This window comes from Mchenga conophoros, linkage group LG2, assembly GCF_057382185.1.
Source record: "Mchenga conophoros isolate Kocher_MC1m ecotype Shallow Benthic linkage group LG2, M_conophoros_male_GT1.1, whole genome shotgun sequence".
NCBI classification, from domain to species: Eukaryota; Metazoa; Chordata; class Actinopteri; order Cichliformes; family Cichlidae; genus Mchenga; species Mchenga conophoros.
In genome coordinates, this window is record NC_140527.1 from 9,526,718 (window position 1) to 9,553,041 (window position 26,324).

The following is a 26,324-nucleotide window of genomic DNA, read 5'->3' on the forward strand; positions in this document are numbered from 1 at the left end:
GTCCAATCAGACACAGGGATAGTAAGGGGGCAGGTAAGAAAGAAGAGACATCAGGCAGAGTCAGTGCCAGTGTCAAGGGACTGACCAGTAGAATTAAAAAAATAAAATAAAAAAACCCTGATAGGAATCATCTCATTGAGAGGGAGCGGAAGGAAGTACTAAGGAGTGAGACCTCACGCTCATAGAGGATCTGCACACGTCCTGCCTGACTTTCTTTCTGCAGTTCCACTCGTTTCGGACACTTTCTCAACATGTTGAAGCTGAGCTGCTCTCTGAGGTCCGCCGCGCTACTCCTCAGACCCGCTGCTGCTGCTCAGGTGAGTCCAGCTGCAGCCCAGAACCAGCCCAGCAGGTCAGTGCACCGAATCTGCACCTTGACCCTGACAGTGCACGCACGTCCGAGCTGGAACATGTAAACTTTAACCTGTGCACACGCACATTCCTGCTCTAGACTTCATGTTTGTGAGCTCCGTGTGTGACCTGCTGAGCTTTGATCTGGGTCAAAGATCACAAGTTTAAAATTAACCAGCAGCAGAAAAGCAGTGGGTTCACGTGAATACGCACACGAGTACACACGGAGACACAAACAGAGCCTGCTCTGTGGTCCACGGTCACGTATCCCTCAGCTGCAGTGTTTTAAGGAGCCCAGCAGGTGGCAGCAGGATACAACTAAAACCGTTTCCATGACGACAGTTTTGTGTTGATTTTTATCAGGGTCTGTCCTCCCATGCTGGGTTCTGGATGTTCCTCTAACACTGGTCATATCTCTAACACAGATTAAAGGGCTCACATGCCCCCAATACAGACTTATAAACAGATTGTTTTGAGTTTTTTAATGTGGGACCCAAAAAGGCATGGGAGAAGGGGAGTGGTTAAATAAGAAACATCTCTGACAAATTAAAAACAAAACAAACAAACAAACAAATGACTTCCTGCTACCTTAAACATGCTTTAGCAGTTCTGGTTGTGGTTCTGGTTCCAGCCTTAGATGGTTCGTTATGCTGAAAAACTGCATCTCACAGAGGAGTTAGTGATATTAGGTAAACAGAAATAATTTCATGACCCTCAACCCCAATTTTATTTAGATAAAGGACAGTCTGATGGTACACACTCATTTGCTTATTTATTATAAAATTACCCATTCACACTGTTAATCTTCATCCTGTCAGTTTATGAGGGAGTATAGCCCTGTACACACTTCTGTACACTTCTTTCAGCAGTCACATCATCAGTGATGTTTCCTGAAGTCATCCGGTGTTTCAGTCCTGTGACATCAGATGTCCTCGTTCAGGTGACCCAGCCAATGGCGATCGGTCCCTGACTTGTGCCCCAGCAGCATTGGCCCATGATTCAGACCTTTTGATCCAAATGTGTTTCTTTGTTTGCTGATTGGCTTGCGTGTTCTTGTTGCTGTATCATACAAACGCTGATTTTAGGACAACAGAAACCAGAATGTGTTTTGAGTATCGATGAACTCCATGCTCCTTCTTTTCTGTCAGAGTGAGACCTCTGCACTCCTCCCTCCTCTCTGCAGCCACGTGCGCACTTCGGCACCGGTCCCCAGCAGAAACACAGAACCTTCTATGAGTTCCGCACCTACTGCATCCTCCCGGATCAGAATGCCGCCTTCCTCAAGCTGACCAATGAGAAGATCCACCTGCGCACTGCCCACTCCGAGCTGGTCGGCTACTGGAGCGTTGAGTACGGTGGCCTGAACAAGGCCTTCCACATATGGAAGTATGGTGAGGACCTGTTTCTTCTTCTCTCACACAATATGAAGGTGTTTCTTCTTCATGGGGCTTTTAAAAGGTAACGGGTCCCTACCCACTCCTCAGACAGTTACGCCCAGCGGGCAGAGGTCCGGGCGACGCTCGCTCAGGATCCCGCCTGGGTGTCAGAGTACCTCTCCAAGGCCTTACCAATGCTGACGTCACAGGACAACGAAGTCACCTATATGGTTCCTTGGAGCCGCCTGCAAAGTCCGCTGCAAGAGGGTGGTAAGCCCCGCCCTCTGTGTTTCACGTGTCAGTGACATCATCCCCAGCTGGTCAACACTCACCTGTTTTGTTTGTTTGTTTCAGGTGTGTACGAGCTGGTTTCTTTCCAGATGCGTCCTGGTGGACCAGCAGTTTGGGGAAAGGCCTTCCAGGCCGCTATCAATGCCCATGATGCACCTGGGTACGGCAAGCTGATAGGAGCTTTCCACTGCGAGTTTGGACTGCAAAATAGAGGTATTGAGGTGACGATGTCACTGTGAGTGATCATGGGACTGTGAGTGGTTGACAATGTCACTGTGTGCATCTCGTCAGTTCACGCCCTCTGGTGGTTCAAGAGCCCCGACCATAGAGCTGAAATCCGACACACAGCTCACCATGATGCCAGAGTGGTGGCTGCAGGTGAGACTCCGCCCATCATGACATCGCACACTGACAAAAATCCCTCATACATTAATCAATAATCGATAATCTGTGTCTTTCAGTGAGAAACAACATCGTCAATCTGGACTCTCAGAGGAACCAGCTCATGTTGCCGTGTCCTTTCTCGCCTCTGAAGTAACTTCCTGTCCTGATGCCCGCCTCTCACCCAGAACAAAGTTTAGCATGCAAACCTGATCTTTAGTTTGACCTACTTGGGCCTCTGTAGACGCAGACGTGCTCAGCAGCAAGTGTTGGCGACAGCTAAAAGGTGGGCGGGGCTTATCTTTGCTTTAGGTTAACTGACTGGCTGCTTTAAAGTTTCAAAGTGTGAAAATAAACTGTCACGTGCCTCTCAGACTCTGTGGACTGTTTTTCCGCTCATGGATGGAATTATTTTCCACAAAGCTGGGACTAAAAAATATTTAAATAAAGGAGATGATTTACACGTCATTTCACGCCTGTTATCCGATAACATCTGGAGCAGTTTACACATTCACCTAACAGGTGAAAGGTCCCTCATTTGGCTCAGAGAGTGGTTGCATCAGGCATGTGTGGAGCTACCTGCTGTGAATAAAGGAGCAGCCCAAAGTAGCTTTATATATGATAATATCTGGTACAAAGACAACATATAAAAAGGCTGAAAACTGAGAAGCAAGTAGAGCTGGGTTAAAATCTGGAGCTTTTTAATGTAATTTTGATCGTGTTGTTTTCTGAGAAAACTTAAATTTTATCCAAAATGCACTTTTTAAGGCATTGTGTCTCCACGTGTGATGGGTGGCTGCTCAAAACAAGTTGGAACATGTGAAAATTCCCATTTTCACCTATTTTTAACACCAGGATCAACATCCAGTCCCTGTTCTTCCACCAAAGGGAGAGAGCATGTAATCGGTCTGTTTGTTTGTTTGTTAGCAGTCAGGCGTCCACAGTTTTAAGGTTTCATTTTCAAATTTTGTGTGATGGTCGCAGGTCAAGGTCACAGCAACTGTGAAAATCAGTAGAAACTTTCTACTTCCCACAAAGGCCATTGGGTTGACTAAGCATTTGATCTTCATTGTTGGGATCCCAGGTCAAAGCTGACCTTGAAAAAAACAAAACATGGAGTAATATATTATATGAAAAGACACAGAGACGCCATAACAGGTTGGTGGCATCGTGTGGTAATACAAACATCAAAGTTTTAATGCAGCCTTTAGCCTTCGGGGTGCGATGTGAGCTATGGATGCTCTCCTGTAATAGCAGTTTTACTAGTATTCAGGTAAAATCAGCTGATTCTGATGAAATGACCCTAAAAGCTTATTTAACCCTGTGGGAAAGCATCTCATTCAAAATAAAGAAGAAAACTTAAGATTTCTAGAATTTGAAGATTTCTTGGTTTTAACATGTTTTCTTTTCTTTCACACAAAAACTTCAAACTGTGTGTAAATCTGAATTCTGTCTTTACAGTTTAGACTTTATTTTTATGCATGTCCACCTCAGGGCCTTTAACCTTTGGCCACATGGATTATGACCAGTAACATTACTTGGTTCTTCCTTAAAAAGTAGGTGGACAAGCAGAAACCCGCAAACTGATCAGCACGGATAGCCAGCACGTCACAGAGAACTGCAGCAGAAGAAGTCTTTGCTTGAAATTTGATTTATTTGCTAATAAAAGCCTTTGAAACATGAAATGCTCACGATTGTTCTTCACTACATCATAGAAACATGTAAAAAATAATAATAATAAAGAACATAGTGGCACAAATTTTGTTTCCACAAACATTTTTTTAGTCATGAGTGTATATGAGAGGTCTGAGGAGATTCATCAGGATCCATCCATCCATCTTCCTGCCAGTTATCCGGGTTCAGATCAGTGGGGCCAGCAGTCTAAGCAGAGACGTCCTTACTGCCCTCTCCCCACACACCACCTCCCAGTCATCTGTGGGGATAGGGAGGTGTTCAGAAGCCTCCTACCTGTAGGGATATGGTCAAAATACCTCACAGAGGTGGTGTTCAGGATTGCTGGGTGAGATTCAGTGGCAGAAAAACTGATTCTGCTTTTTAAACTGAACTTTTCCAAACCTGAATTCATTTTTTACTGTTAGTGATTTAAAAAACCTAAGAGAGGAGTGTGTGTGTGTGGGTGTGTGTGTGTGTCAGAGCGAAGTAAAGAGCCGGGTGGAGGCAGGAGATTTGTTTCAGTTTAATCCTGGTTGTTCGGGTCGTAACAGCTCTTCATCCATCAGCCGCACGGTCAATAAACGTGATCAAGTTTGATTTCAGTGCAAAGACAAACTGATGGTGTTTGAACACTTCAAGTGCTGCAGTCACAGAGAGTCACCTTTAGCAGCTCGCCGACCAATCAGAGCGCCGATCGATCAGCAAGGCCGCTCATCAATACTGTAGTGTGCTTCAGAAGCTGATGAGGTATTTCACTGTTTCACACCCAAACTCACAAATCGGCTTTTCTTAGTATCCTTTCTTTAAAAAACAAAACTATAAAAATCAGTACATGTCTCCTCTGTATCAGGTGCTTTGATTGGCAGTTAAACACTACAGGAAACAGTTAATGACTCTGTCAAAATAAAACAACAAATTACACATGTCTCTTTTCACTACACATATAAATAAAGTCTGACAGTAGAAACGGAATCAAATTTTTTTTGTTTTGTTTGTTTTTTTAAACGTGTGATTTTATTTTTTCAAACAGCCCTCGGATTCTTCATCGTTTGTCACCAAAAACAGTCGCTCGCGTTCTTCGCATTCAATCAGGAAGAGAAGAAGAGTCTCGGAGCCGCGGGAGGTCTGAAGGCACTCGTTCAAGTGTTTAAGTCGGCGTTGTCGGCAAAGCGCTCCCCGCCTCCAGAGGAAATCATTTGCATTGACTGGCATAAGGCAGCAGGTGACTCCGCCCACCACCATTTTTTTTTAAAATCAGTGTGACATCAGAGAAGAGGTAGGTGTCTTCTCTGCTGCGGGTCAAGTCCAGGCTGAAGCTTCAGCCTCACAGTGCGGTCACATGACGCTCTCCGACAGCCTGCCACCATCATGCGAGGCTCCGCTGGTCGAGCTCAGTACCGGGAGGTCGATGACGACGACGTCCTTCCGCCTCACAGAGTTGTCTTTGGAGTGATAGTCGTCGCTCTGATCCTTCGCGAAGTTTACAAACACCTGAAAGTACAAACATCAGTCAGAGCCTCTGCAGGCCACACCCCCTTAGTACCTTCTTAGGTGCGTGCGAGTCTCTACCTGGTCCAGCGTGGTCTGAGTGACGGAGTAGTCCTCGATCCTCAGCGTCTCTTTATTTTTGGCCAGGATGGAGAAGATGTGAGCGAGCGAGGTGAGCGAGGACGGCAGCTGGTACTGCAGCATGTTCCGGTGCTTCTCCTTCAGCGTGCTGCCGCTCAGCTCGCTTTCAATGAACTTCATGACGGGCAGCAGGTCGGGGTTCGGCCCCGCCACCCGCAGGATGATGGTGTACCCATCGCCAAACCTGAGGCACAAAACCGGGAGTTCAACACTGAAGATACTCATTTAAAATAAACTCACATTAGAGGCTCTCTGAGCACAAACTTCTCTGACCGATCAATTTAAAAAGCTGGATTTGGAGGATGAATGTGTTTAAATGTAGCTGCTGTCGTGTGTCAGTGAGCGCTACCTGTTCTTCAGGTGCTGGACGCTGCCGAGACATCTGAACCGGCCGTTCACCATGATCGCCATCCTCGTGCACAGAGCCTCACATTCCTCCATGCTGAAACACACACAGCCGCTTTAGTAAGCACACGCAGAGGGGACGCCAGCTGGTGTCACGATGACTGTTTAACATTTAAATGTTTGGCTGTGCTTGTAGATATCTATTACTGTTTTTATCACCAGCCAAAGGGTTAGTCACTGATGACAGTGAGCAATTTTGGAATCAATAAAGATAAATCTGAACTGGAAATATAAAAGTGCCAAAAATGTTCTACAGATATGGTAAAAACATGTCTCAACCTTTCAAAATCTCTACCAACTAAACTGAGCGACTGGCAGACCCACTATGAGGACGCATTAACCATGAAACCATCCGCCTGTCCTCGTGTTTACCTGTGCGAGGTGAGGACGACGGAGCGGCCCTCCTTGATGACGCTGTGGATGCAGTTCCAGAGGGCTCGGCGGGCCTTGGGGTCCATACCCGTGGTCGGCTCGTCCTGTAACGAGTAGGATAGCCAGGTTGAGGTTGGCCCACAGATGCAGCAGGAAGCAGAAGGTAAAGGTGAGGAGGAGGGGGAGGAGTGTCATTGTAGCCACACCTCCTCTACCTGCACCTGACAAAGCACCGGCTCTCGTTGTTCTGTGCTTCAGACCTTCCCGTCTCCTACTCCTGTTTTCCTCAGCAGCTCCTTTAAATCCTTTTCCCATTACACAACCTCCACCCTTCCAACTCCACCTCACCCCCCCACACACAAATCCTACTGTTAAGCATCTGCACTGTGATTGGCTGCCTTGGTTCTGCTGCTGTTGTGCAACAGCGCGTTTCTTCAGTTACAAGACGAGTGACAAATTAAAGGAAAAACCTGCAGTCTTGACCCCTGCGGTGAATCTGTGGCTCTGCTTCGATGCCCCTCGTGGTGATCTTACTGAATCTTACTTCAATCTAGTTTTACCTTTAACTAAAGTTAGGCAGTGAGGTGCATCTTACCAGAAACACTACAGGGGGCGCTCCGATCAGAGCCATGGATGTGGACAGCTTCCTCATGTTTCCTCCGCTGTAGCTTCCAGCTGCTTTATCTGCATACTTGACCAGACTCAGCTTCCTGATACCCCACTCTGCTACCTGTCAATCAAACAGCAGCAGAATCATCACGATGAGCATTATCATGGGTAGCAGATGCACAGCAGTGTGTTGCTCAGGGTGTCTTATTATTTAAAACTGCATATTTACAATGTGTGTTGGCAGTGCATGTTTGCTTTGTGCTTTTGAGTGTTTGCAGTCTGTTGGCAGTGTGTTTACACTCACGTCACACACTTCCTTCTCAGGCACCCCTCTTAGGATGGCGTACAGCTCCAGGTGCTCTCTTCCTGTCAGCAGCTCGTTGATGGCGTCAAACTGAGGGCAGTAACCCATGTTTTGATGCACCTCGTCAATCTCCCGCAGGATGCTGCAAACACACAGATATTAGCATGAAGAGCAGAAAAATACTTTAATTTAAATTTAGATTAATCCTCTTGCTGTCCCACCACTGCACCTGTGCCTAGTGTGACTTTTTGGTGGATGGAGGACGGTGTGTGAGGGCGAAGGCCCTGCAGGGAACATTGCGCAGCTCTGCACGTGAATTGCTGACAATTATAAAATAATGGAGCAACTTCCTGGCTTTGTTTTAGCAACTTTGTTTGAGCTGCTGAACGAGGATCCGAGCAGCGAGTAATGAGCTGCTCGGCTGTTAAAGCTTCAGCTCAGGTTCTGTTTGCACAGTCAGAAGAAATCACGAGAAGACAAAGCCCTCAGAGATGAAGACGCTCATGTCTTTAGTTAATTAATCAGTGTTCATGATTTGGAATAACATGGCGGCTGGCTCCACAGATTTTAAATCCATGATTTTTACCTTAGATGTTCTTCCTGATACAACCCCAAAGAGATTTCAGGATCGATCCAGAGATCTTTCACTTGTTTGAAACTTTTTTTGAAACTTTTTTACGTGTCACACATCGTCCTACCTTCTCTTTTAAAATGAGGTTAAATTATTTAATTACGACTTATGGCCTCCAATTTTAAGGCCCAACCACGTGAAGTGAAATGAGTTCTCAGTGAACTAAATCCTCAGAATAAATCTGCAGGAAACCAGGTCAATCCCCGACTCCAACACACAACAACAACAACCCAGAAAGTTTCAGCTCCAATAAGCTCTGAGCTGCTTAGACCTTTGACCTCACCTCTTCCCAGCCAGGAAAGCCTCTCCTCTGGTCACTATGGTGTCTCCCGTCAGCATCTTGAAGGTGGTCGTCTTTCCGGCTCCGTTCACACCGAGGAGGCCGAAACACTGAGGACGCACATTTTAAAATCACCATTCACAGGTTAATTTTTATGAAGGTGATGGTTTGGTTTTAGAGGCTGAACTGAAACATGAGACTGCAGATCGAGCTCACCTCTCCGGGAGGAATCCCGACACACAGTCGATCCACCGCCGGCTTCTCCTTCCTCTTAAACACCTGCAGGACACAGTTCACTCGGTCACGAATCATTTACTTTGGATTAAACTACTTCCAATCTCCAATAAAGATTAACAAGCATCATAAAAATACACATACACAACAACAGATTTGTTATAATCTGGGAGAAAGAGAGAGTGACTCATTAGGTTTTCTTTCTCAGGCTCCTCCAGATTTGAGGAGGAGCCTGAGAAGTTCCCAAAAGAAGAATGGGCTGGGATTGCTCAGGAGACGTACGCGAGACTTGTTAAAAACTACAAGAAACGACTGCAAAAATTAAACAAAACTGACTGTTAGGATGGGGGCTAATCATCTTGACCCTGGTAGTTTCTGGTTTTGGTGAAAAAATTCTGTTTCTGTGTGGAAAGTAAAATAACGTAAGCATCTGAAATAAAACCAGATGTTTGGAAAAGCTGTGTTAAAATTTCCTTGCGTTGGGTAACAGCTCTTAAGAAGTACTTGCTTTGTTTCATTAATATAGTTTATCAGCGTCATTCAGCCTCTGACTGTGTGTTTGGTTCAGGTGGAAAAAACAAGTTGGATAAAAATCTGCACCTTCGTCAGCTGCCGAAGTTCCACGATGTCTCCTTGTCCGAGGCCGTGGACGATCCTCTGTCTCTCTCGGGCCACGTCCTCATCCTCCTCACCCAGAGGTGCCAGTTTGGTGAGCTTACTGACCGGCCTGCACACACATAGACGCACAAACACGGTGCTCATACCGGCTTTCCTGCAAACTGGTCTACATAAGACGAAATGAAGCGATCCAGGTGTGCTGACTCACTTGGGTTTGATGCAAAACCTGTACTGAATGAGGACGGTGATGAAAAAGAAGACAACTCCCTCCACAGCCATGGCGAGCAGGTTCTTTCCCACCATGTCCCACTCCAGAGGAGAGCGGAACCTGTTCTCACCTGGAACACGACCACAGCGTTCACAGAGCCATTCAACAGCCTCACATCACGCTGACTGACTACAGACAACAAATAAATAAATGCTGCGATCAGAAACTGGAAAGCTACCGAATCTCTCGAGGGCGTCGGCCATCGCCTGGTTCTTCACCATGTCGATGAGACCTCGACCGAGACAGAAATGAGGGAAGATGAGGAGGACGTTCTTCAGGATGTCGTTGATTCCTCCGATTTCCTGAAAAGAATGGAAAGTCAAACCGCTGCTCTCGGGTTTATTTTCATTCGATCTGTGAATCGTTTTAAAATCTAGCGTCGGCGTCCGTGAGGACTCACGTTGTTTCCGAACAGCTCCATGACGAAGGTGGAGATGCTGCCGTTGATGCCGATGAGGATGTTGACGCTGGTGAGGACGACGTATGCCGTGCTGGGGATCTTGAAGAAGAAGGAAGCCGGGTACATGAGCGGCGTGATTGACCAGCTGGGAGAAAAAGGAAAACAAAGGTTTCTGTTAGAGCACAAACTGGCTCGGTGTCACTCTCTGATGTAGTATGATACAGTGGCAGCATGCAGTACACTGCAGTACTTTGCAGTATTTTGCAGTATCTGACCCGTAGAGCAGCAGCAGCAGGGCGAGGGTCGGCAGATTTGTGGATGATACGTAGGCTTTTTGTTGGAAGCAGATGAAGATGAGGATGACGAGCGTTGCCGGGACGATGTAGTTGCACTGCAGAGACAAGCAGGCATCAGCAAACACCCAAGCGCACAAACACACAGGACACAGGGGCACTTGTTTCGGGTCTCACCATGTCCCATATGAAGTTGGCGGTCCAGTAGAGCAGCGGATGGACGCCACTGATGAAATGCATGTGTTTGGCTTTGCTGACCCGCTCCTGGATGAGGAAGACCACGAAGCTCGCAGGCACGAAGGACATGGCGAAGATGACGCAGATGGACACAAGGACGTCCACGGAGGTCGTCACCCTGGAGATGAAGAGCAGAAGGAGGTGGTGGGGAGAGACAAAGAGGGGGGGTTAAGAGGACTGAGGTGCAAACAAAGACTGCCGACAGGTGTGTCGTTCAGGTGTGCACTCACAGAGCGACCTGGGACAGCTGCTCCTTGGTCAAGTTCAGCGGGTGGTTGACGGCGCTGATGCCGTACTTGCTGGCGTCTCTCCCCTGAGGGAGGTTTGCCCTGAGGATGGCGTTGTTCATCACGTTGATGAAGGCACCGATGCTGTGCCAGCCTTTGTTGTTAAACCAGATCTGAGGAGAGAGGATTCAAGGACAAACCAGTGAACAGCCTCTTCATGTTAGCTGGCGTCCCCTCCTCCCAACAGAGCCGTGAATGACCAGTTTTAATCCGCAGGTTTGACTAAACTGACTCTTTCAGCTGTCAGTGGGTGAAGTGAGTCAAATATTTGATTGAAGGACTGATGGTTTTGTTTCTAACATGTAATTAGTAATAAAATCAAAACATATTACATTACAAACAAAACAACAAAGAAAAATGACATCAAGTTGTCTGTAAACCACACAATGTACCTGCCGCACGTTCATGTTGAGTCCACAAAAGTCCACTCGTATTATTAGATTTCAATAATTGGAAAAAATGTAACTATAAAACGATTTTAACTTAAGTGTTTCCCAACCCTGAAAAAACTGTCTTAATATCTCCTGTTGATATAAAGCACGAAATGCTGGAACGCTAATTCATAGTATAAAGACCAAACAGACCTTCATTGAAAATACTACAGTTATTATTGCAGTCATACTCCTGAGGCCGGCGCCACCATGTGTTCTCACCTTGACGTTGTTCTTTGTGTCGAGACCGTTGATGAAGCCAGACAGAGTGTCCAGGAATCGATCTGCAGCGGCTCCCTGCAGGAAACAGCAGTCACATTTCAAAGTCTTACTTTCCCTTTAAAGAACCAAGGGCTGGTTCTGGATCACACAGGTGGACTGGCTTTCCTCTGATGAACTTCATTAGACTAAAGATAAATTATTTCTGACCTAAAATATATCCACCATCTCAACTTAGATTCTGATGGTGTAATTGTCTTTTGAGTTCATCAGCCTGTGAGTCGAGCCTGAAGCCGGTGTGTTTTTAGTAAAACGTCTGCTTTGTAATAAACCCGACAGCTTGGAGGAATGTCTGGACAATAAAAGCTGCAATGAGTCAAACATGTTTCTCTCTGACTGACCTTCTCTAACTCAAAGATCTTTCGGACTCTCTCTATGGCGTCGTCGATCTCGTTAGCCGGAGGGAGGACTTGGGTGCTCCTGGCACCCAATGAGAAGCCTCCGTACCTGTAAAAATACCAAAAGAAAACAGCTGAGCACCTACAAATGACCAACAGATGGTGTTTATGATTTCAAAATAAAACCAGACACTGACCTGAATTCATTCACCCAGACTTTGTTCTTCAAGCTGTGAAAACAGAAAAAAACTTTCAGTCTGGCTTGTGTTCAGGTGTGTGTGAGCAGGTGAGTCCTCTGAGCGTGTGTGTGTGTGTGTAGGTGTGTGTGTAGGTGTGTGTGTGTGTGTGTGTGTGTGTGTGTGTGTGTGTGTGTGTGTGTGTGTGAGCAGGTGAGTCCTCTGAGTGTGTGTGTGTGTGTGTGTAGGTGTGTGTGTAGGTGTGTGTGTGTGTGTGTGTGAGAGCAGGTGAGTCCTCTGAGTGTGTCTTACCTCTTGCCAATGATCTGAGCGTAAGTCTTCACCAGGTAGTCGGAGATGTTTCTCCCAGTGAGGTTCTGTAGGATGTCCGTTTCACTCAGCTTCATCTGAACGACAGGAAGAGTCCCTTTTTATTTAACCACAATTTCACAGGGTGCTGCACACAGGTGGGTCAGGCTTAGGTCAGGTAAATCTAAGACTAAAGTTGGGCCAAATGCACAAAATAGCGTTTTTTTTTTTAAAAACTATGTTAAAACTAATTTAATATTAAGTGTGTTCAGGTGATTCTTTTCAAAGTTTTTCTAAGCTTACAGAAATTCCCCTTCAGAGAGCTCAAAGTGGCTTTGATAAAGTTATTACAGCTAAAAAAACGATTACACTAAAAACCTATTGTTGGAACATCTGCCAGCTAATGAGGTTAATTAGCAAGTTGACTGGGTGTAAAACGAGCATCCCATAGAGGTTGAATGTGTGTGTCCTCCTTTCGTATCTGCCCACCACTCCCCGTGCTCTGACCTCAGGTGGGGGCAGACCTCCGGCTCCAGCCGGGCAGTCTGGCAGCATCTTCTTCTTGCCATCGCAGCTGCACATGCAGGCTGGAGAGGGATCGTCCATGGTCCAGTTTCTGGAGCTAAAGAGTTCCAGGACGCTTTCAGGAACTTCAGGAGTGTACCAGTCCTCATCGCCCATCGTACAGGGTGCCTCTCTACAGGGAGGAGGAGAGGAAGAGACAGAGGGTAGAAAAAAAAATGTAGTGAGGTTTCAGGTGAGTAAAAGCTGATTCGCTCACACGTTGATGAAGACTAGTGTAAAGTGAATGTAATGCTCAGGGTGTCGAAGTTTCTTACGGGTTCGTGTATCCGTCCATGCAGCGAGTCCCAAATCCCGGAGCGTTCAGCAGCGCATCTAAAAGCTTCTGCATGTTGGCATTTCCAGGAGCATCATCACTGAGAGTTCGAAAAACACAACCACAGTCAGATCGCAGGAAATACCTCTGGATAACTCAGTGAGAGTTCAGGGCAGTCGTGTACCTGATGAAGGTCGCTTGTTCCTGGTACATCCACGGCTGCAGCTCCAAACTGGGATAAACTCCAAACGGCGGCACGATGAGACTGAAGACCAGAGCGATGCAGACAAACACGGCCGGAAGGACGATCTGAAACACAGATTTTTTTCCCCGATGAGCCGCAGCAGGCCGGTTTGATCAGAAAGCAGCAGCGGGTTTTTATCGCTGGCGACGGCATACCTGAGCGAAGAAGCCCTTCCTGGAGCGCCGGGCATACAGAAACCGCTTCCACATCAGAGCAATAAACTGCTGCCTCCTCAGAGTCCAGCCTGTCACCTGATATGAGCCTTTACCGTCAGTACAGTTCAGCCAGTCGGTTTCTTTGCACTCTGAGAGGAAACGAGGTCACATGATCAAATAAGAAAACGTTGAGAGTGCGCAGACAGGATGTTACAAGACAACAAAAGTGAGAAACTTCTCATATTTGCACTCGTTACTCTGTACAGTTGGCGCTTTATTTTGAAATTCCAGTCTTTTGATTTCTTCCCTTGAATTTTGCGCCCCTGGTATTTTATCCCATTGTAACTCTCTGTGAATACATTTTGCTTTGCTGTGTTTTTTTTGTACCTTGGTCTTCAGAATCATTGCAGTCATCGTTGTCATCATCTGTTAACGGTCTCAAGCAGCTCTGAGGGTCTCCTCCACCGAAAGCATGAGTCCTCCTCCGCCTCTGAACAGGAAGTGTCCCGTCTAAACAAAAAAACTTGGAAATGTGATTTCAGGCTCTTATTTTGATATGTCACAGTCAGACATCACTCCTTCCTCACCTGAGGTCACTTCGGTGTCGACTCTGTTGTCTTCAGCCACTTTCAGGAAAATCTAAAGTGACATAAAACATTAAAACTAATGTCATACTTTTGTTTTCATGCTTCACGGTGATTCACCGAGAAGAATGCTTCACAAATCAGTTTTACTTAAATGTGTCCCACCTCCTCCAGGGTGGTGTCCGACACTCCGTAGCTGGAAATGCCGAGGTCGGAAAGCTTCGTGTCCAGGTCTTTGAAGAGCTCCACGAAGGCTCCGTCTTTGGCAGCGCTGTACGGCAGGACGTAGGTCAGCTCGTGTCCCAGGTCCTCCACCAGGCGGGCGTCGGGGACGTGACGCAGGATCAAGGCAGAAACCAGCGACACGTCCGGGGGTACAAAGAGGATATTGCAGGTGGATGCTGCTGGGCCATTTTCTGAAGACGGAGACACAAAACAAATCAGATCCACCGGACAGCGAACCAATCAAACGCTCTGTGGGAACAGAGAGCTCACCGATGGTAGCGGCCTCACTTTCATGTTCGCTGCCGAGTCCTGCGTCGCTGCTGCTGACTGAGCCGCACTCCTCCTCCTAAAACACAAATGGTTTTACTTTAAGGTATTGCTACTGCACAGGAATTAATAATGCTAATTAATACTCCAAATGCTAAAGAAAAATACTATAAGGAGACAACTACACGGTAAAGGTAAAATACTCCAAAAATACTTTTCACTAACAGACAAACTGCTGAAAATTAATCAATCGTACTGGAATACAGTGTAAAGAAAGACCTATATACTACTGAAAACTGCAGAGCTAAGCATTACTAGTAAATAAATTCTACAGAGACCTTCTTGGTGAAGGAGACGGTGCTGGCCGAGTTCCTGCAGGAGCTGAGTGATGGCTCTGGGTTCTTCTTCACCAGCGTCAGGTAGTAGCCGGTCCCCAGCTGGTTCTTCAGGTACAGAGATGAGCCCACGCAGCACAGCTTCCCGTGGCTGATGATGGCGATGCGGTCGCCGAGGATGTCCGCCTCGTCCATGTGGTGAGTGGACAGGATGATGGTCCGGCCTGAAATGAGACCCAACGTTAAAAATCCAGTCAAAACGAAGAGAGTAGCTAAAATCTGACCAATCTGGGAGAACCTTACCCTGACGGTACTTCAGCAGCAAGTCCCAGATTCCTCTGCGGGCGTAAGGGTCCACGCCGGCTGTGGGCTCGTCCAGGATTACAACCTTTGACCCCCCGACGAAGGCCAGGGCCACGGACAGCTTCCTCTGCATGCCCCCAGACAGAGTGCTGGTCCTGCAGTTGCGTTTGTGCGGCAGCCCTGTGTCCTGCAGGATCTGCTCGATCTCACCTTTCACGCGTTCCTCTGGCAAGCCTTTGAGCCGTGCGTAGAACCAGATGTGTTCCTCCACCGTGAGCCTGCAAGAGGTGCCACAACATGAGCAAGGTCACGTAACAATCGAGGTAAAGACGGAGCGAAGACAGCATAACAAGCATGTTGAGGAAAAGCACTCACATGCTGAAGAGGACGTTGTGCTGTGGACAGACTCCCAGACTCTGCCTAATGGCGCTCAGCTCTGTCCGGATGTCTCTGCCCAGGATGTAGGCAGTGCCAGAGGTAGGTGGGAACAGGCCAGTAAGTATGGACCTGCAGGGAAAAGAGAGGAGGATGTTACCTGCACCAGGACCTGTGGCAGAATCTGTATCAACAGTGTGGTGTGTCTCGGACTCACATGGTGGTGGTTTTTCCGGCTCCGTTGTGTCCCAGGAAGGAGGTGATTTGTCCCTCGTAGAAGCCGAGCGTCAGTCCATCCACCGCCAGCTTCTTACCATGACGGTAAACTTTCACCAGGTTCTCGATGTAGACTCCAGGCTCCAGATGAGCCGGCTCCTCCTCCATGCACACCGCTGCAGACATGCAGACACATCTTACTGCAATGTTCAGGAAGTCTCTTTCACATTAAAAACTCTGTTTAAAAATAAAGAGAACTCAGTTGTTGGTTTTTAGGAGGAAGTTCTGGAGCTTCGCAGCACAGTAATCTCACCTCCGGGGTTTCCTCTCCGATTCAGTGGGAGTTTGTTGGACTTTCCGTCCTTTTCTCCAACCCAATAGGATTTAGTGAAGGGGAAGTACCACGGCCGAGGGATCCCATACTGACCTGAGGAGCAGAACGTGCTTTATGGAGTCTTTGTTGTGTATCAGAGATTTTTCATGGTCAGTGTACAAACAGCCTGTGGACTGATCGATAGTTTGAAGAACTGGGGATGAGCTATTCAAAGGATGTGTTGATTATAACCGTTAATAATGTATAACTAACAATTACTTCTTGTAGCATGCTAAATAATGATGACTGCAGTTCAATAAACACACGAAGAAGAAAAGCTCTCACCTGGAAACACGGCTTCAAGGTACCATGTCAGGACTCCGTACAGGAAGGAGTCAAAGTACATGATGATGATGGCGGTGCGGAGGCTGAAGTCATCCTCCTCCAGTGGGCTGGACACCAGGTTCTTCCACTGGATACCGACTCCCTGCTCCTCAAACAGGGCGAAGTACTCGCAGCCGAATCCGAACGCCACAGGGGACAGAAGGCTCTGCAGAGCGAGAGGTGGGCATGTGACTCGCCCCATCACATCACAACATTAAAATTGTGAAAAAGATGCGCAGCCTTACAGCGAAGACTTTCGTCCCGAAGCCGATGTACTCTTCCCAGGCGACGCAGAGCACGTATGGCAGGTAGAGGGTGAAGTAGATGATTCCTCCACAGGCGGCGGCGAGGTTGGCACGGGCAAATGCCGTGCTGAGCAGGAAGCACTGCATGATGGTCACCACACCGAAGGACCCCAGGAAGAGGAAGATGACGCCGGGGTCGCTGTAGGGCAGGAGGTTCCCCATCTGCACAGGAACCACGAGAAGAAGAGATGGGACATTATTAATATTGCATTCTTGGAGATGTGTATGTGTGGATGCTCTGTTTTTCTAATGACACTGTTTTCTATGTATTTTGGTTTTTAGTCGTCACCTTGAGCAGCAACACTAGCAGCCCGGCGCTGATGAGCAGAGGAATCAGGCTGCTGATGAACCAGCTGAACCACAGGATGCCGTTATCCAGACCCATGATCCTCATAGTCTCCTTCAGTCGAGCCTCCTTCTCATACACCACGCTCTTCAGGATGATGGCCACTGAGTACATCCAGGCAAGAGTCATGAAGAGAGGCATGGAGCGGCTCATCACCCGCAGGAAACTGAGACAGAGGACAGGAAGTTACAGACCGAGAGCGGCGAGGAGGGGACCAAACCTGGGAAATGATGTGAATAATCTCACATGTCATCTACGTAACACGGGTACGGCATCTGCTGGATGTAAACTCCCGTCTTCTCCTTGGTGCCCGTCACCGCTCTGATGATGCCTTGCTCAATAACGTCCTGAAGGTACGAGAACCCACCCCAGATGTAACGCATGTCCTCAAACGGGTCGGCACGAGGACCCGGGTCCCAGTATCTGAGAAGGAGGACAGAGTGCAGGAAGTGCTGCTAGTTAAACAGCAGGATGTGATAAAGAGCTACAGAAGCAACAGTACAAGACTGAAAGAAAGGTAATGCTCAAGCAAAGGAGCCAAGGCCATGACTTTGTCAATTTAGACCTCAAATGCATTATTTTGCATTGCAAGGTCTGTAACTTAAAAGTACATTAAAAAAAACTGTTGTTGTAAAAATGTAATTATTATAAGTTAAGTGTTAAAATTTGCTCCAATTAATTTTAAAAAACAAACCTAAAACTCTGGTTTGCAGAGCATCAGATAACCTTTCACCCACATACTGTTTATGCTTTCTCTACAGTGTTGCCAGATACAGTTTTTACCTGTAGAAATTAAATGCTTTACATTACGGGGATGTCCTGGCTGTTGCTGACTGAGAGGCGAGTCCTCACACGGACCGTACACAAACCCACCTATAAACTATTTGTGCTGGCTTTACTGGAGTAAATTCTGGAATTTAGGAATGAGGAACAGGACACTTTTATCTGCCTGTGTGTGTGGCTCCTTACGCGTCTTTGATCTTATTGGTCCGCTCCACGTTGTCAATGTCCATTCTGATCTTGTAGTTGAGTTTGGGAGGTAGCTCTGTGGCGTTGGAAGGGACATCCAGAAACACAATCCCTGCCCAGAACTTCCTGTCTTCCAGTAGCTTCATGGACACGTTCACCATTCTCTCCTCGTTGGAGACCGGCTCCAGTTTGTCCAGGTTCACACACTTAAAATACAGACAGACACAGATCCGGTCATGTGATCTGTGCACACCAACTACAGCCAGTTTCCCTGCATGCTTGGATACTGACCTCCATGAAGTGGGAGATGCTCATGATGGCCTGATCGGTCTCGTTGAACACATCCCTCCAGGTGAGGTAGCTGCCTGGTGGCTGCTGGTTATCTGCCTGCTTGGACAGGAAGTTGGAGATGTCCTCTACGGTCCAGTCCGTGTCAGCAAGCTGAGCGCGGAAGACTCTGGCGGTGATGTTGTTCTTTAGCAGAGTCTGAATGAAAGATAGGAAGGAAAGAAGAAAGGAAAAAAGAAAAGGTATGAGAACATTTTGTCTAAAATAAAGCAGATGAGTTAGAAAGACATCGATGATGAAGAACACGTGAGGTGGTGGGCGGAGCTTGCTTACCCTGATCACGTTCATCTGCTCGCTGTTCTCCATGAAGTCCCAGACTTTGGGCCTTATCTCCTCCCACATCCCCCCCAGCTCCCTGAACACACCGAGCTCCTGGAAGGTCCGATTCACCTAAACACACCACAGACATGAGTCTTTTTACCCTGGGTTACTAGCTAAAGGTGACCAATCAGTTGCAGTCTGGAGCTTTTGCACAGGAAGTGACATCATACCTCGTGGATGATCTTCTGCGTGGCGGGCGTGTGGGGGGTGTACAGGAGCTTCCCTAACAGCAGGGGCTTCAGGGCCTGCCAGATCATCCTGGACATGGGGTTTGAGTCCATGTTCTTCACCAGGCTGTTACAGTACGGAGCTACGACACACACGTGATGGAGGTTACCACATACATGTAGCAGGCATGTTTCAGGAATCACGATAACACAAAGAAAAATAAATACAGAAGTATCAGAGTCTGGCTTTAAAAGCACCTAGAGTACTTGAAGTGGACATAATAGCTCATGTCCACCTCAGTGTTTTTATTCTTGGACTCGGACATATATCTGTTCACAGGAGGCTGTTATATAGCAAGAGTTTAGTTTCTCTGACATGGGCTGTATTAGCTGAATGTTTGTCTACTGAATACAAAAGCTTCATTGGGGTTGGAAGGTCCGAGGATGACCCCGAGGACTCACTGGAGGAGTTGTCATAGAGCGACGCCGTCTCGTCCTCGCTGCTGTTGTAGTTTCCGAACAGAGCCTTGTAGTTGCTGTCTTCGTACCAGTTGAGGGATTTGATCTGCAGGCCGCCGCCTTCAGGGTGACCGCACACGATCCGGGAGACGGCCTGGTACATGGTGCTGGGCGACGACGTGGCGTTCTGCGTCAGGAAGACTATCTCATTCCTCAGATCGATCCAGCTCTTCATACTGGCCAACTGTAGACCCAAGACAGAAGATACTGGTCAGACTGGTCGAGGGAGACTGGACTGATAGCCAAAGCTGGATCACGCGAACCCTGAACCCTCCCTTAATTTACGCTGCTATATGCTCAAGGAGATGGGAGACTTCCCATCATGCACTGAGCATCCACTTCCCTCTTCAAAATGTTACATTTTGTCTGCACTTGACTGTAGCTTGTGTTTTGCCCTGTCTATCTACACTCTCCTCTCTGTTCCTTCACCCCTCAGGTCAAGGCAGATGCTCCTCCCTGACCCAATGTTTGGGTTCTCTCTCTGTTGTTATGAACCAGCGCTAGATTTACATAAAAATTATAAATTGAAATATATAAACATGTAATAAATGAAAAATATCAAAGTTAAGGCTCAAGTGGAAAACAATGCGTAATTAAAAATGAAATAAACTTTAAAAAGAGTCTGAACTCAGGAATTATAGACATTCGCCGAAGGTTAAAAACTGAACATGCTAAAAATGGATCACAGAATGAAGCTGAACTCTCCCCTAGCTAAAAACTGCTGACAGTAAACTCGTGTCTGGCTGCGCTTCCTGTTGAAGCTCAGACTAATTTTATACATATCATAACAAAAGTGATGTAACAAAGCAAAAGTTCAGATGCAAAGAGCTGATCCAGTTAATGTAAAAAAAACAAGGTTTAAGGTCCACATGCTTAATTTGAAGTAGCTTTTAAAAGTCTCACAGTTGTAACCAAAATATCTGATAACTCATTAAGCAGTTTGGTTTTCTGCTCACAGATTAATCATTCGGTCCTTAAACCACATCATGATTTATGTGTCTGCTCAGTCTCTAAAAACATCTCATTTAAAGGAGAATAAACCAAACAGATTTACAGATTTGAGCATCAACTTTTGCTTGTTTGACTCAAAATCTTTCCAGTTCTGCTATTTCACCTGTTTTTGGTAATTAGGTCCTTTTAAGCTCACAGATGTTCCCCAGGTGTGTCACAAAATAGGAACCAGAAAGAACACATTCTTCTGTAACAATGTGAGTTTCTTCTAAATGAAAAGGTTCTAATTTGACTGGAACACCACAGGAGTTTTGGTGCCTGCTGGCAGAATCTAAATATGAGCATTAAAAAAGTACCAATAGAGGAAAGGTAAAGGGAGCTTCAGATGTTATTATTTTTATTGCCTCAGGAGGAAGGGACCTCAAAGAGGAAGAGCCGCAGGTTACTTTAGGTCAGCGGCATCAGCAGAAGTGAAACTGCTGCAGCTCCAATCTGAGGAAAAGGGTAGTTATTGTCCCAAACATGTCCTCAATATGTCTACAGTTTTGTCCCAGTATTTCTTCAGTTTGTCCCCACCACCTCTTCAATATTTATCCGGATTATCTGCAAAAGTTTGAGTACTATGTGTCGAGTATCTCTAAAGTTTGTTTCCAGTATTTCTACGCTGGGTTTCCCGTTTTTGTCCTTAGCATGTTTATTGTTTCTCTACTGTCCCCAGCCTTTGCTGTCAGTGCTTCTATAGTGTGTCCCCTGGGCTCTGGGAAATTCAGACAGGCATGTTTTACCATTCATGTTAAAGCTGTAAAGTTATTGTTCAAAGCACTCTTTTATGAACTGATTAAACAAATAAATATATTAACCAGGCAGTAAAACAAGGACTACTTTATTGTCGCCGTATCATCAGATCCCGTACATATCGCCTTTAAACCTCACAGCTGAGACGCTTGAAAGTAGGTCAGGTTTTGACAGCGTGGGCGTGTAAACTACGTGTTTACCTGTGGACAGGGAGACACTGTATGTGTTTTTCATATGACTGGGATCCTATCAAACAGATGGAGCTCCAGATGTTTGAATAAAGTTATTTTAAACTGGGAGTTTTTCACAGAAAATGTAAAATGGGTTTTGTTCTAATGGTCCCATCACAGCTGAGTGTCTCTTCTTTCTTCATCACATGATTTTTAATGCAGTGCTGGGAAAAACACTTCCTCTCTGACCATGAGAACAAAGCAGAACGAAGGAGATAAGATTGTTAAAGTTATTTAGCTGTTTGGGTTTTTTAAACTAAATGTTGTAATTTCCTGGATTGCCAGTTCAATAATGCCCATCTTAAATCCCTTTTTCACAGGATCACACTCATCCTGTCCCTGACTCAGCGCCTGCACAAACCAAAAAAAAACACTGTCACATGTTTTCACTTTAGCCCACAGAGCGATTGTGTGTACTGTGTGTTTTAAAGTGTGTGATAACCTCGGGGCAAAAAACAACAATCTGGGGAAGTCTAACTGAACTTTACTCTGGTTATCAAACTGTTCACGCCAACCACAGTCTCCCACTCAAACTTTATTTCCAGTCTATTCCCACTGTAATCCCAGGCTGGAGGCTCTGCAGAGCTGCAGATGTGTCGCAAACCACTTTCTGCCACACAATGCAGCTTTCAGAGCCCCCTCAGTGTCTCTGTGACCTCTAACATGGTCACTAAAGGCTGCATGCAGCCATCTGCGGTCTTCAGCGTCTCAGCAGGACGTAGACGGACGCTGAGTGTTTGCTGTTTGTTCGGACTCGTGCTTTCTCCTCCTGAGGCGGCTGTGAAGTAAAAACCCACTGAGACATTTGAGTCTTTGTTCAGCTGGGAACTCGTCTGTCTCTGCTGCAGGGAAACTGCTTTTATCTGGACACAAAGACTCGCAGAGACACTCAGAGCTGCCAAGTAAACCCAGTGGCCCCTGATGGTGCTGACGTGGCCCGGAAGACTCGATTGGGTGACGCGCATGTCCAGTAAAAAGCTGACTGTGATATTTTGTGCCCAGATCTTTGTTCGTGAGACAAACACCATCATTAAAAGCACATGATGAAAAGACACAAAGAAAAACTGACTGATGATCTTTGCATCAGCCTGAATCAAGCATCAGCCATCAGGGATAAAAGGTTAAGCTAAAGCTCCAGTTCCTCTAATGTCCACCAGAGGCTCCAGCAGTGAGCCAGTCCCCAAAGAGGCCAATTTAAAGCAAAAATAAACCCCTTCAGAGCCTGATACGAAAGGGGAGTGGCCTCTTTGACTGACAGGTGGTTTAAGCTGCTAGCTTATGCTAAGCTAAACCTCAGTGTCTGAACTGGACCTGTGAACCAATAACACGGCTGCTGAGATATTAATCGTACTAATAAAGGTCTGAGCTCCTGCTGATGACTTACCTCAACTGCCAGTGAACCCAGACTATCCAGCAGGTTGTCGGTTGCCCTGGCGACCTGTTGGACGGCCTCGGGGTCAGCCCTGACGTCCCTCTGAAAGACAAAGAGACATTTTCAGTTTCAGCTCAACCTTGGCTGAAATAAATAATATCTTCAGTTTAGTTATTTTTATTTTTACATGTTTCACAGTCAGATGAGACAGAGACCTTCCTAGCAGTGTTGAAAGATACTGAGTGATGACATAAGTCATCATACGAACGTTCTCTGGACCCTGTAAACAGACAGATTTAGCACTCGTCCAGCAAACTGAACTCTTTAGGTGTTCTGCACTTCTAGCAGATCACCTGAACTCTGCTCGCTGTTGTTTATTTTTGGCTCATATTTGTGACGATTTCACTCCTCTGTCTCTGAGTATCTAACATTTCTTTGCTTTCGTGTTGTCCACTTTTCTCCGAACGTTGTCATTTGTCTGATTTTTATTCAAGTTTTAAAAGTTGCTGTGTCATAACTGGAGATAAATGCACGGCAATAATGGGCATGTGTGGGGGATTTTCCCCTAAAATCTGGCTTTTAAGTCTAGTTCACTCTGTTTAAGATTCCTATAACTGATAACTAGCTAAACACCTATGACTTCTCTGAGACGAGGCTGCTGGATTTTCACGGACTTCGTTCTGTGCTGCTGTGGAAACTCGCACGGTTTCAGCTTTGCAGTCACTCGAAGTGCTCGTAGATTTCTGCACACAAAAGAGGCTGAGGCCTCTTGTGACATATGGCTGCATTGAATCCTTCAAACTCTTTAAAACTGGTCTCCGGGCTACGAAAACTGAGACTGTAAAGAGCTGGGACAGGCCGAGGCACGCCTCCTCCCACACACACACATTTAATATGCTGAGGACACGCCAGCACACCTTTGCTGTGTCACCTGAACGGAGGGGGGGAGGAAAAAATGCCTTTGGACTATTCCAGTGTAAAATTCACGTTTTCAGACAAGTTTGTTATTTAAAGTATGTTAGAGGCAGCCTGAAAGACACACCTGCAGGCAGAACTCGGGGCTAAAAAGTGCTCAGTGTGCCAGTTCAAGTGTTTGACATCTATAAGGATCATTATATCTGAGAAAGTATTTAACAGAAAAGAAGACAAGTCACGATTTGAAATGTGTTCATACAGGATAAGCTGAAACGCTGCAGGAGGTGGTTTCACACTGGGAGAAAAAGTTTCTAAAAGTTTCTGGATGAAAAACCTGCTTTAAATGAGCAAAACATGAATCATATCAGTGGATTAGCAGGGCCGTATTTACCCGGATGGGTTTGAGGAAGTCCAAGTTGTCCAGAAAGTGCTCCTCGGCGTGGTTGAGCCAGGCGGGCAGACCCTGGCAGATCTTTTCTTGAACCATCGCCGACACCTGTTTGTCCGAGATCGTCACAAATTCCTCCAGGCTCTGCTTGCCCCCCTTCCTGGGACACATGTCCCTCAGGTGGACCCCGAACCCCCCGAGGAGGACCTGAGACAGAAACAGAGGCCAAAGAGGGATTTCTTTATCTTCAGGTTTCGCTTCATATAGTCTGACTTTAATATTCTGAAATTAGTTTCAATCATTGTGTTTATTTCATGTTTTACTGTGTAACATGTACTCCAACATTTCAGTCTTTTATTCCATATACTCTGCAGATTTTCTGCAAGTTAGCAAATTCTATTTCAAGTGTTTAATCATTCACGAACTTTTCCTCCTTATTGTTATTCCACCTCTCCACTTAATTCATATTTGCATTTTTCTTTCTTGTGTTCTGTACACCGGTTCACAATATTCCAGCTTTTATTGCATATTTTTTTATTTTTTTATTTTATTTAGTCTGACACTTTCTTCTTCTTCTTTTACTCCATACTGTGTTGTGTTTCTTTGCATTTTATATATTTTTTAAATTTTACCTATATTTTCAGACTTTCATCTGATATCTGTCAACTTTTTACCTTGTATATTGTGGATGGTTTTACTCCACACTGTTAGTTTTCTCATGAATGAAAGTTGGAGTAAAATTCCTCCAGCTGCCCGTATCCATGTAGGGCTCACAGACTGAGCATGTGCAGAATGCCTCCTCACCTTCTGCAGGTTTATGTCGGCCTCCGTGATCTGCTGGACGCTGTGTTCGGGGAAGGAGGCGTTCCTCAACAGAAAACTCGACAGAGTCTCATTGTCTCGCAGGAAATGCTTCAACTTGAAGCCTGTGGGAGAAAAAACAAAAACAGACAAAACAGAGCAGGTCAGAGAAACCTGACTCCCCCTTCTCCTCCTCCAGTAAATCAGAGGGTTTTGTCTTTTAAATGTGAACGTATTTGTGGCCACAAAGCAATTGTGTAATTTTTTTACAGAGGAGAGGGTGAAGCAGTTCCCCCAGCACATTTTTAAAATGACATCTCTGCTTTCGGTTTGACTAAAATCCGTCCAAGCTGAGAACGAGACAGGCTGATAAAACATTGGTTTCATTCAAGCTTTTAGGCCTCTCAGGTGACACACCACTGACTCGTGATTGGTGCAGGAGAAAGACTAACAGGTAACAGTCAGGCCATTAAACAGAGACATTCCTCTATGTTCTTATGACATTGGTAAGTAAACTGTGAGGAATCCCTGAAAAACAAAATTCCTCAAACACCCCAAAAAGCTGCGATGAGAAAAATTCAATTGCACAAAAACACAGATCTGAGATTAAAATAAATAAAAAAAACAAACAAACAGGTGTGACTGTTGGTAACAGAGCCGACTGCTACAGCAATAAAAACCTTTGACAGATATTTGAACTACCAATAATCCCAGACGATTGAGAGGTTTTATGTGTTTGGATTTGGACGGCTGGAGTGATTGTTAATGGTCCGTTTACTGTGGTTGGATTTTCTATTTTAATCTGATGTCAGTTTGAATCTGAAAGTCAGATTGAAATCATTTTAGTGAAGGTACAGATGCTATAACTGCGGCCTGAGGAGGCGTTCGGACCATATTTGGGCTTGTCGGGGGCACGTCCGTACCCGAGCGGCTGCAAGTGGGCTTTACGTTCAGTCTTTGTTACGTCATCGCTGCTCTTCGTTCGACCTGCGTGCTCACACACGCCTGCAGCTCAAACTTTCCACTCAGCTCCATCACAGCAGCTGGATGCACTTTTGCATGATGCCCCCGCACGCATACATGCCCACCCCTCCCTGCGCCTTTCTTCTTCTTCTGCAGGTTTGAACAGGCAGCTGCAACGAAGGCTGAGAGGAGCTTCTCTTGTCATTCATTTGAAACAAACAGGAAGCTAACGTGTGAAGCTTCTCTGCCTGTGTTGCTTCACTCTTTCAAAACATGGAGATTTAAGATGACGGATCATCCAAGATTACAGTCGTTGCTGTCCTCCTGCCTCCAGCCTGCTGAACATCAGCAAACCACAGAAATGTATCGATCGATTGGTTTTATTTGCAGCTTTATGGACATCCATGAAGAAACGCTCTAACTGGTAAAATGCGGCTGCTGATCCATCAGCCAGCTTCCATCAGAAACCCTAAAATTCAATAAAAGCATCGTCGAGCTTCCTCAGAAGCTTTTATCCTCCAG

General features: G+C 46.1%; 2 protein-coding genes across 3 annotated transcripts in view; one reads left to right on the top strand and one right to left on the bottom strand.

Annotated features, from left to right (window-relative positions):
- Positions 1 to 24: 24 nt before the first annotated feature.
- Positions 25 to 2,774, top strand: nipsnap3a (nipsnap homolog 3A (C. elegans)). The gene is made up of 6 exons (XM_085285726.1): positions 25 to 317; positions 1,535 to 1,742; positions 1,836 to 1,997; positions 2,082 to 2,231; positions 2,310 to 2,396; positions 2,480 to 2,774. The coding sequence occupies exons 1-6, from the start codon at positions 252 to 254 to the stop codon at positions 2,554 to 2,556; spliced, it is 750 nt and encodes a 249-aa protein (XP_085141852.1). The 5' UTR covers positions 25 to 251; the 3' UTR covers positions 2,557 to 2,774.
- A 1,809-nt stretch (positions 2,775 to 4,583) lies between these two features.
- The window catches only part of abca1b (ATP-binding cassette, sub-family A (ABC1), member 1B), a 41,656-nt gene continuing 19,915 nt past the window's right edge, over positions 4,584 to 26,324 (bottom strand). The window contains exons 6-49 of one of the 2 annotated variants that reach the window (XM_085285684.1): positions 24,843 to 24,964; positions 24,042 to 24,245; positions 22,748 to 22,837; positions 19,331 to 19,571; positions 18,872 to 19,011; positions 18,654 to 18,770; positions 18,324 to 18,518; positions 18,033 to 18,238; positions 17,310 to 17,486; positions 17,007 to 17,229; positions 16,658 to 16,879; positions 16,374 to 16,578; positions 16,029 to 16,142; positions 15,717 to 15,891; positions 15,500 to 15,631; positions 15,125 to 15,402; positions 14,825 to 15,045; positions 14,508 to 14,565; positions 14,160 to 14,410; positions 13,998 to 14,049; positions 13,798 to 13,920; positions 13,411 to 13,559; positions 13,196 to 13,320; positions 13,013 to 13,111; positions 12,681 to 12,870; positions 12,177 to 12,271; positions 11,886 to 11,918; positions 11,692 to 11,797; positions 11,294 to 11,368; positions 10,584 to 10,753; positions 10,294 to 10,471; positions 10,099 to 10,214; positions 9,824 to 9,968; positions 9,602 to 9,725; positions 9,364 to 9,493; positions 9,138 to 9,264; positions 8,520 to 8,582; positions 8,307 to 8,413; positions 7,393 to 7,534; positions 7,075 to 7,209; positions 6,480 to 6,583; positions 6,052 to 6,144; positions 5,643 to 5,886; positions 4,584 to 5,564 (exon numbers count right to left, since the gene is read on the bottom strand). In XM_085285684.1, the coding sequence (XP_085141810.1) occupies positions 5,409 to 5,564; positions 5,643 to 5,886; positions 6,052 to 6,144; positions 6,480 to 6,583; positions 7,075 to 7,209; positions 7,393 to 7,534; positions 8,307 to 8,413; positions 8,520 to 8,582; positions 9,138 to 9,264; positions 9,364 to 9,493; positions 9,602 to 9,725; positions 9,824 to 9,968; positions 10,099 to 10,214; positions 10,294 to 10,471; positions 10,584 to 10,753; positions 11,294 to 11,368; positions 11,692 to 11,797; positions 11,886 to 11,918; positions 12,177 to 12,271; positions 12,681 to 12,870; positions 13,013 to 13,111; positions 13,196 to 13,320; positions 13,411 to 13,559; positions 13,798 to 13,920; positions 13,998 to 14,049; positions 14,160 to 14,410; positions 14,508 to 14,565; positions 14,825 to 15,045; positions 15,125 to 15,402; positions 15,500 to 15,631; positions 15,717 to 15,891; positions 16,029 to 16,142; positions 16,374 to 16,578; positions 16,658 to 16,879; positions 17,007 to 17,229; positions 17,310 to 17,486; positions 18,033 to 18,238; positions 18,324 to 18,518; positions 18,654 to 18,770; positions 18,872 to 19,011; positions 19,331 to 19,571; positions 22,748 to 22,837; positions 24,042 to 24,245; positions 24,843 to 24,964 (6,452 nt within the window). In that variant the 3' untranslated portion in view covers positions 4,584 to 5,408. Of the gene's footprint in view, positions 5,565 to 5,642; positions 5,887 to 6,051; positions 6,145 to 6,479; positions 6,584 to 7,074; positions 7,210 to 7,392; positions 7,535 to 8,306; positions 8,414 to 8,519; positions 8,583 to 9,137; positions 9,265 to 9,363; positions 9,494 to 9,601; positions 9,726 to 9,823; positions 9,969 to 10,098; positions 10,215 to 10,293; positions 10,472 to 10,583; positions 10,754 to 11,293; positions 11,369 to 11,691; positions 11,798 to 11,885; positions 11,919 to 12,176; positions 12,272 to 12,680; positions 12,871 to 13,012; positions 13,112 to 13,195; positions 13,321 to 13,410; positions 13,560 to 13,797; positions 13,921 to 13,997; positions 14,050 to 14,159; positions 14,411 to 14,489; positions 14,566 to 14,824; positions 15,046 to 15,124; positions 15,403 to 15,499; positions 15,632 to 15,716; positions 15,892 to 16,028; positions 16,143 to 16,373; positions 16,579 to 16,657; positions 16,880 to 17,006; positions 17,230 to 17,309; positions 17,487 to 18,032; positions 18,239 to 18,323; positions 18,519 to 18,653; positions 18,771 to 18,871; positions 19,012 to 19,330; positions 19,572 to 22,747; positions 22,838 to 24,041; positions 24,246 to 24,842; positions 24,965 to 26,324 lie in introns of both variants that reach the window. The other variant, XM_085285676.1, reaches the window with a different exon arrangement.

Bases quoted from the DNA above. Each gene is read 5' to 3' on its own strand.
- nipsnap3a (XM_085285726.1), top strand. From the start codon at position 252: ATGTTGAAGCTGAGCTGCTCTCTGAGGTCCGCCGCGCTACTCCTCAGA. The intron at 1,743-1,835 runs GTGAGGACCTGT...CCCACTCCTCAG, and splicing joins CTTCCACATATGGAAGTATG to ACAGTTACGCCCAGCGGGCA. The intron at 2,397-2,479 runs GTGAGACTCCGC...TGTGTCTTTCAG, and splicing joins TGCCAGAGTGGTGGCTGCAG to TGAGAAACAACATCGTCAAT.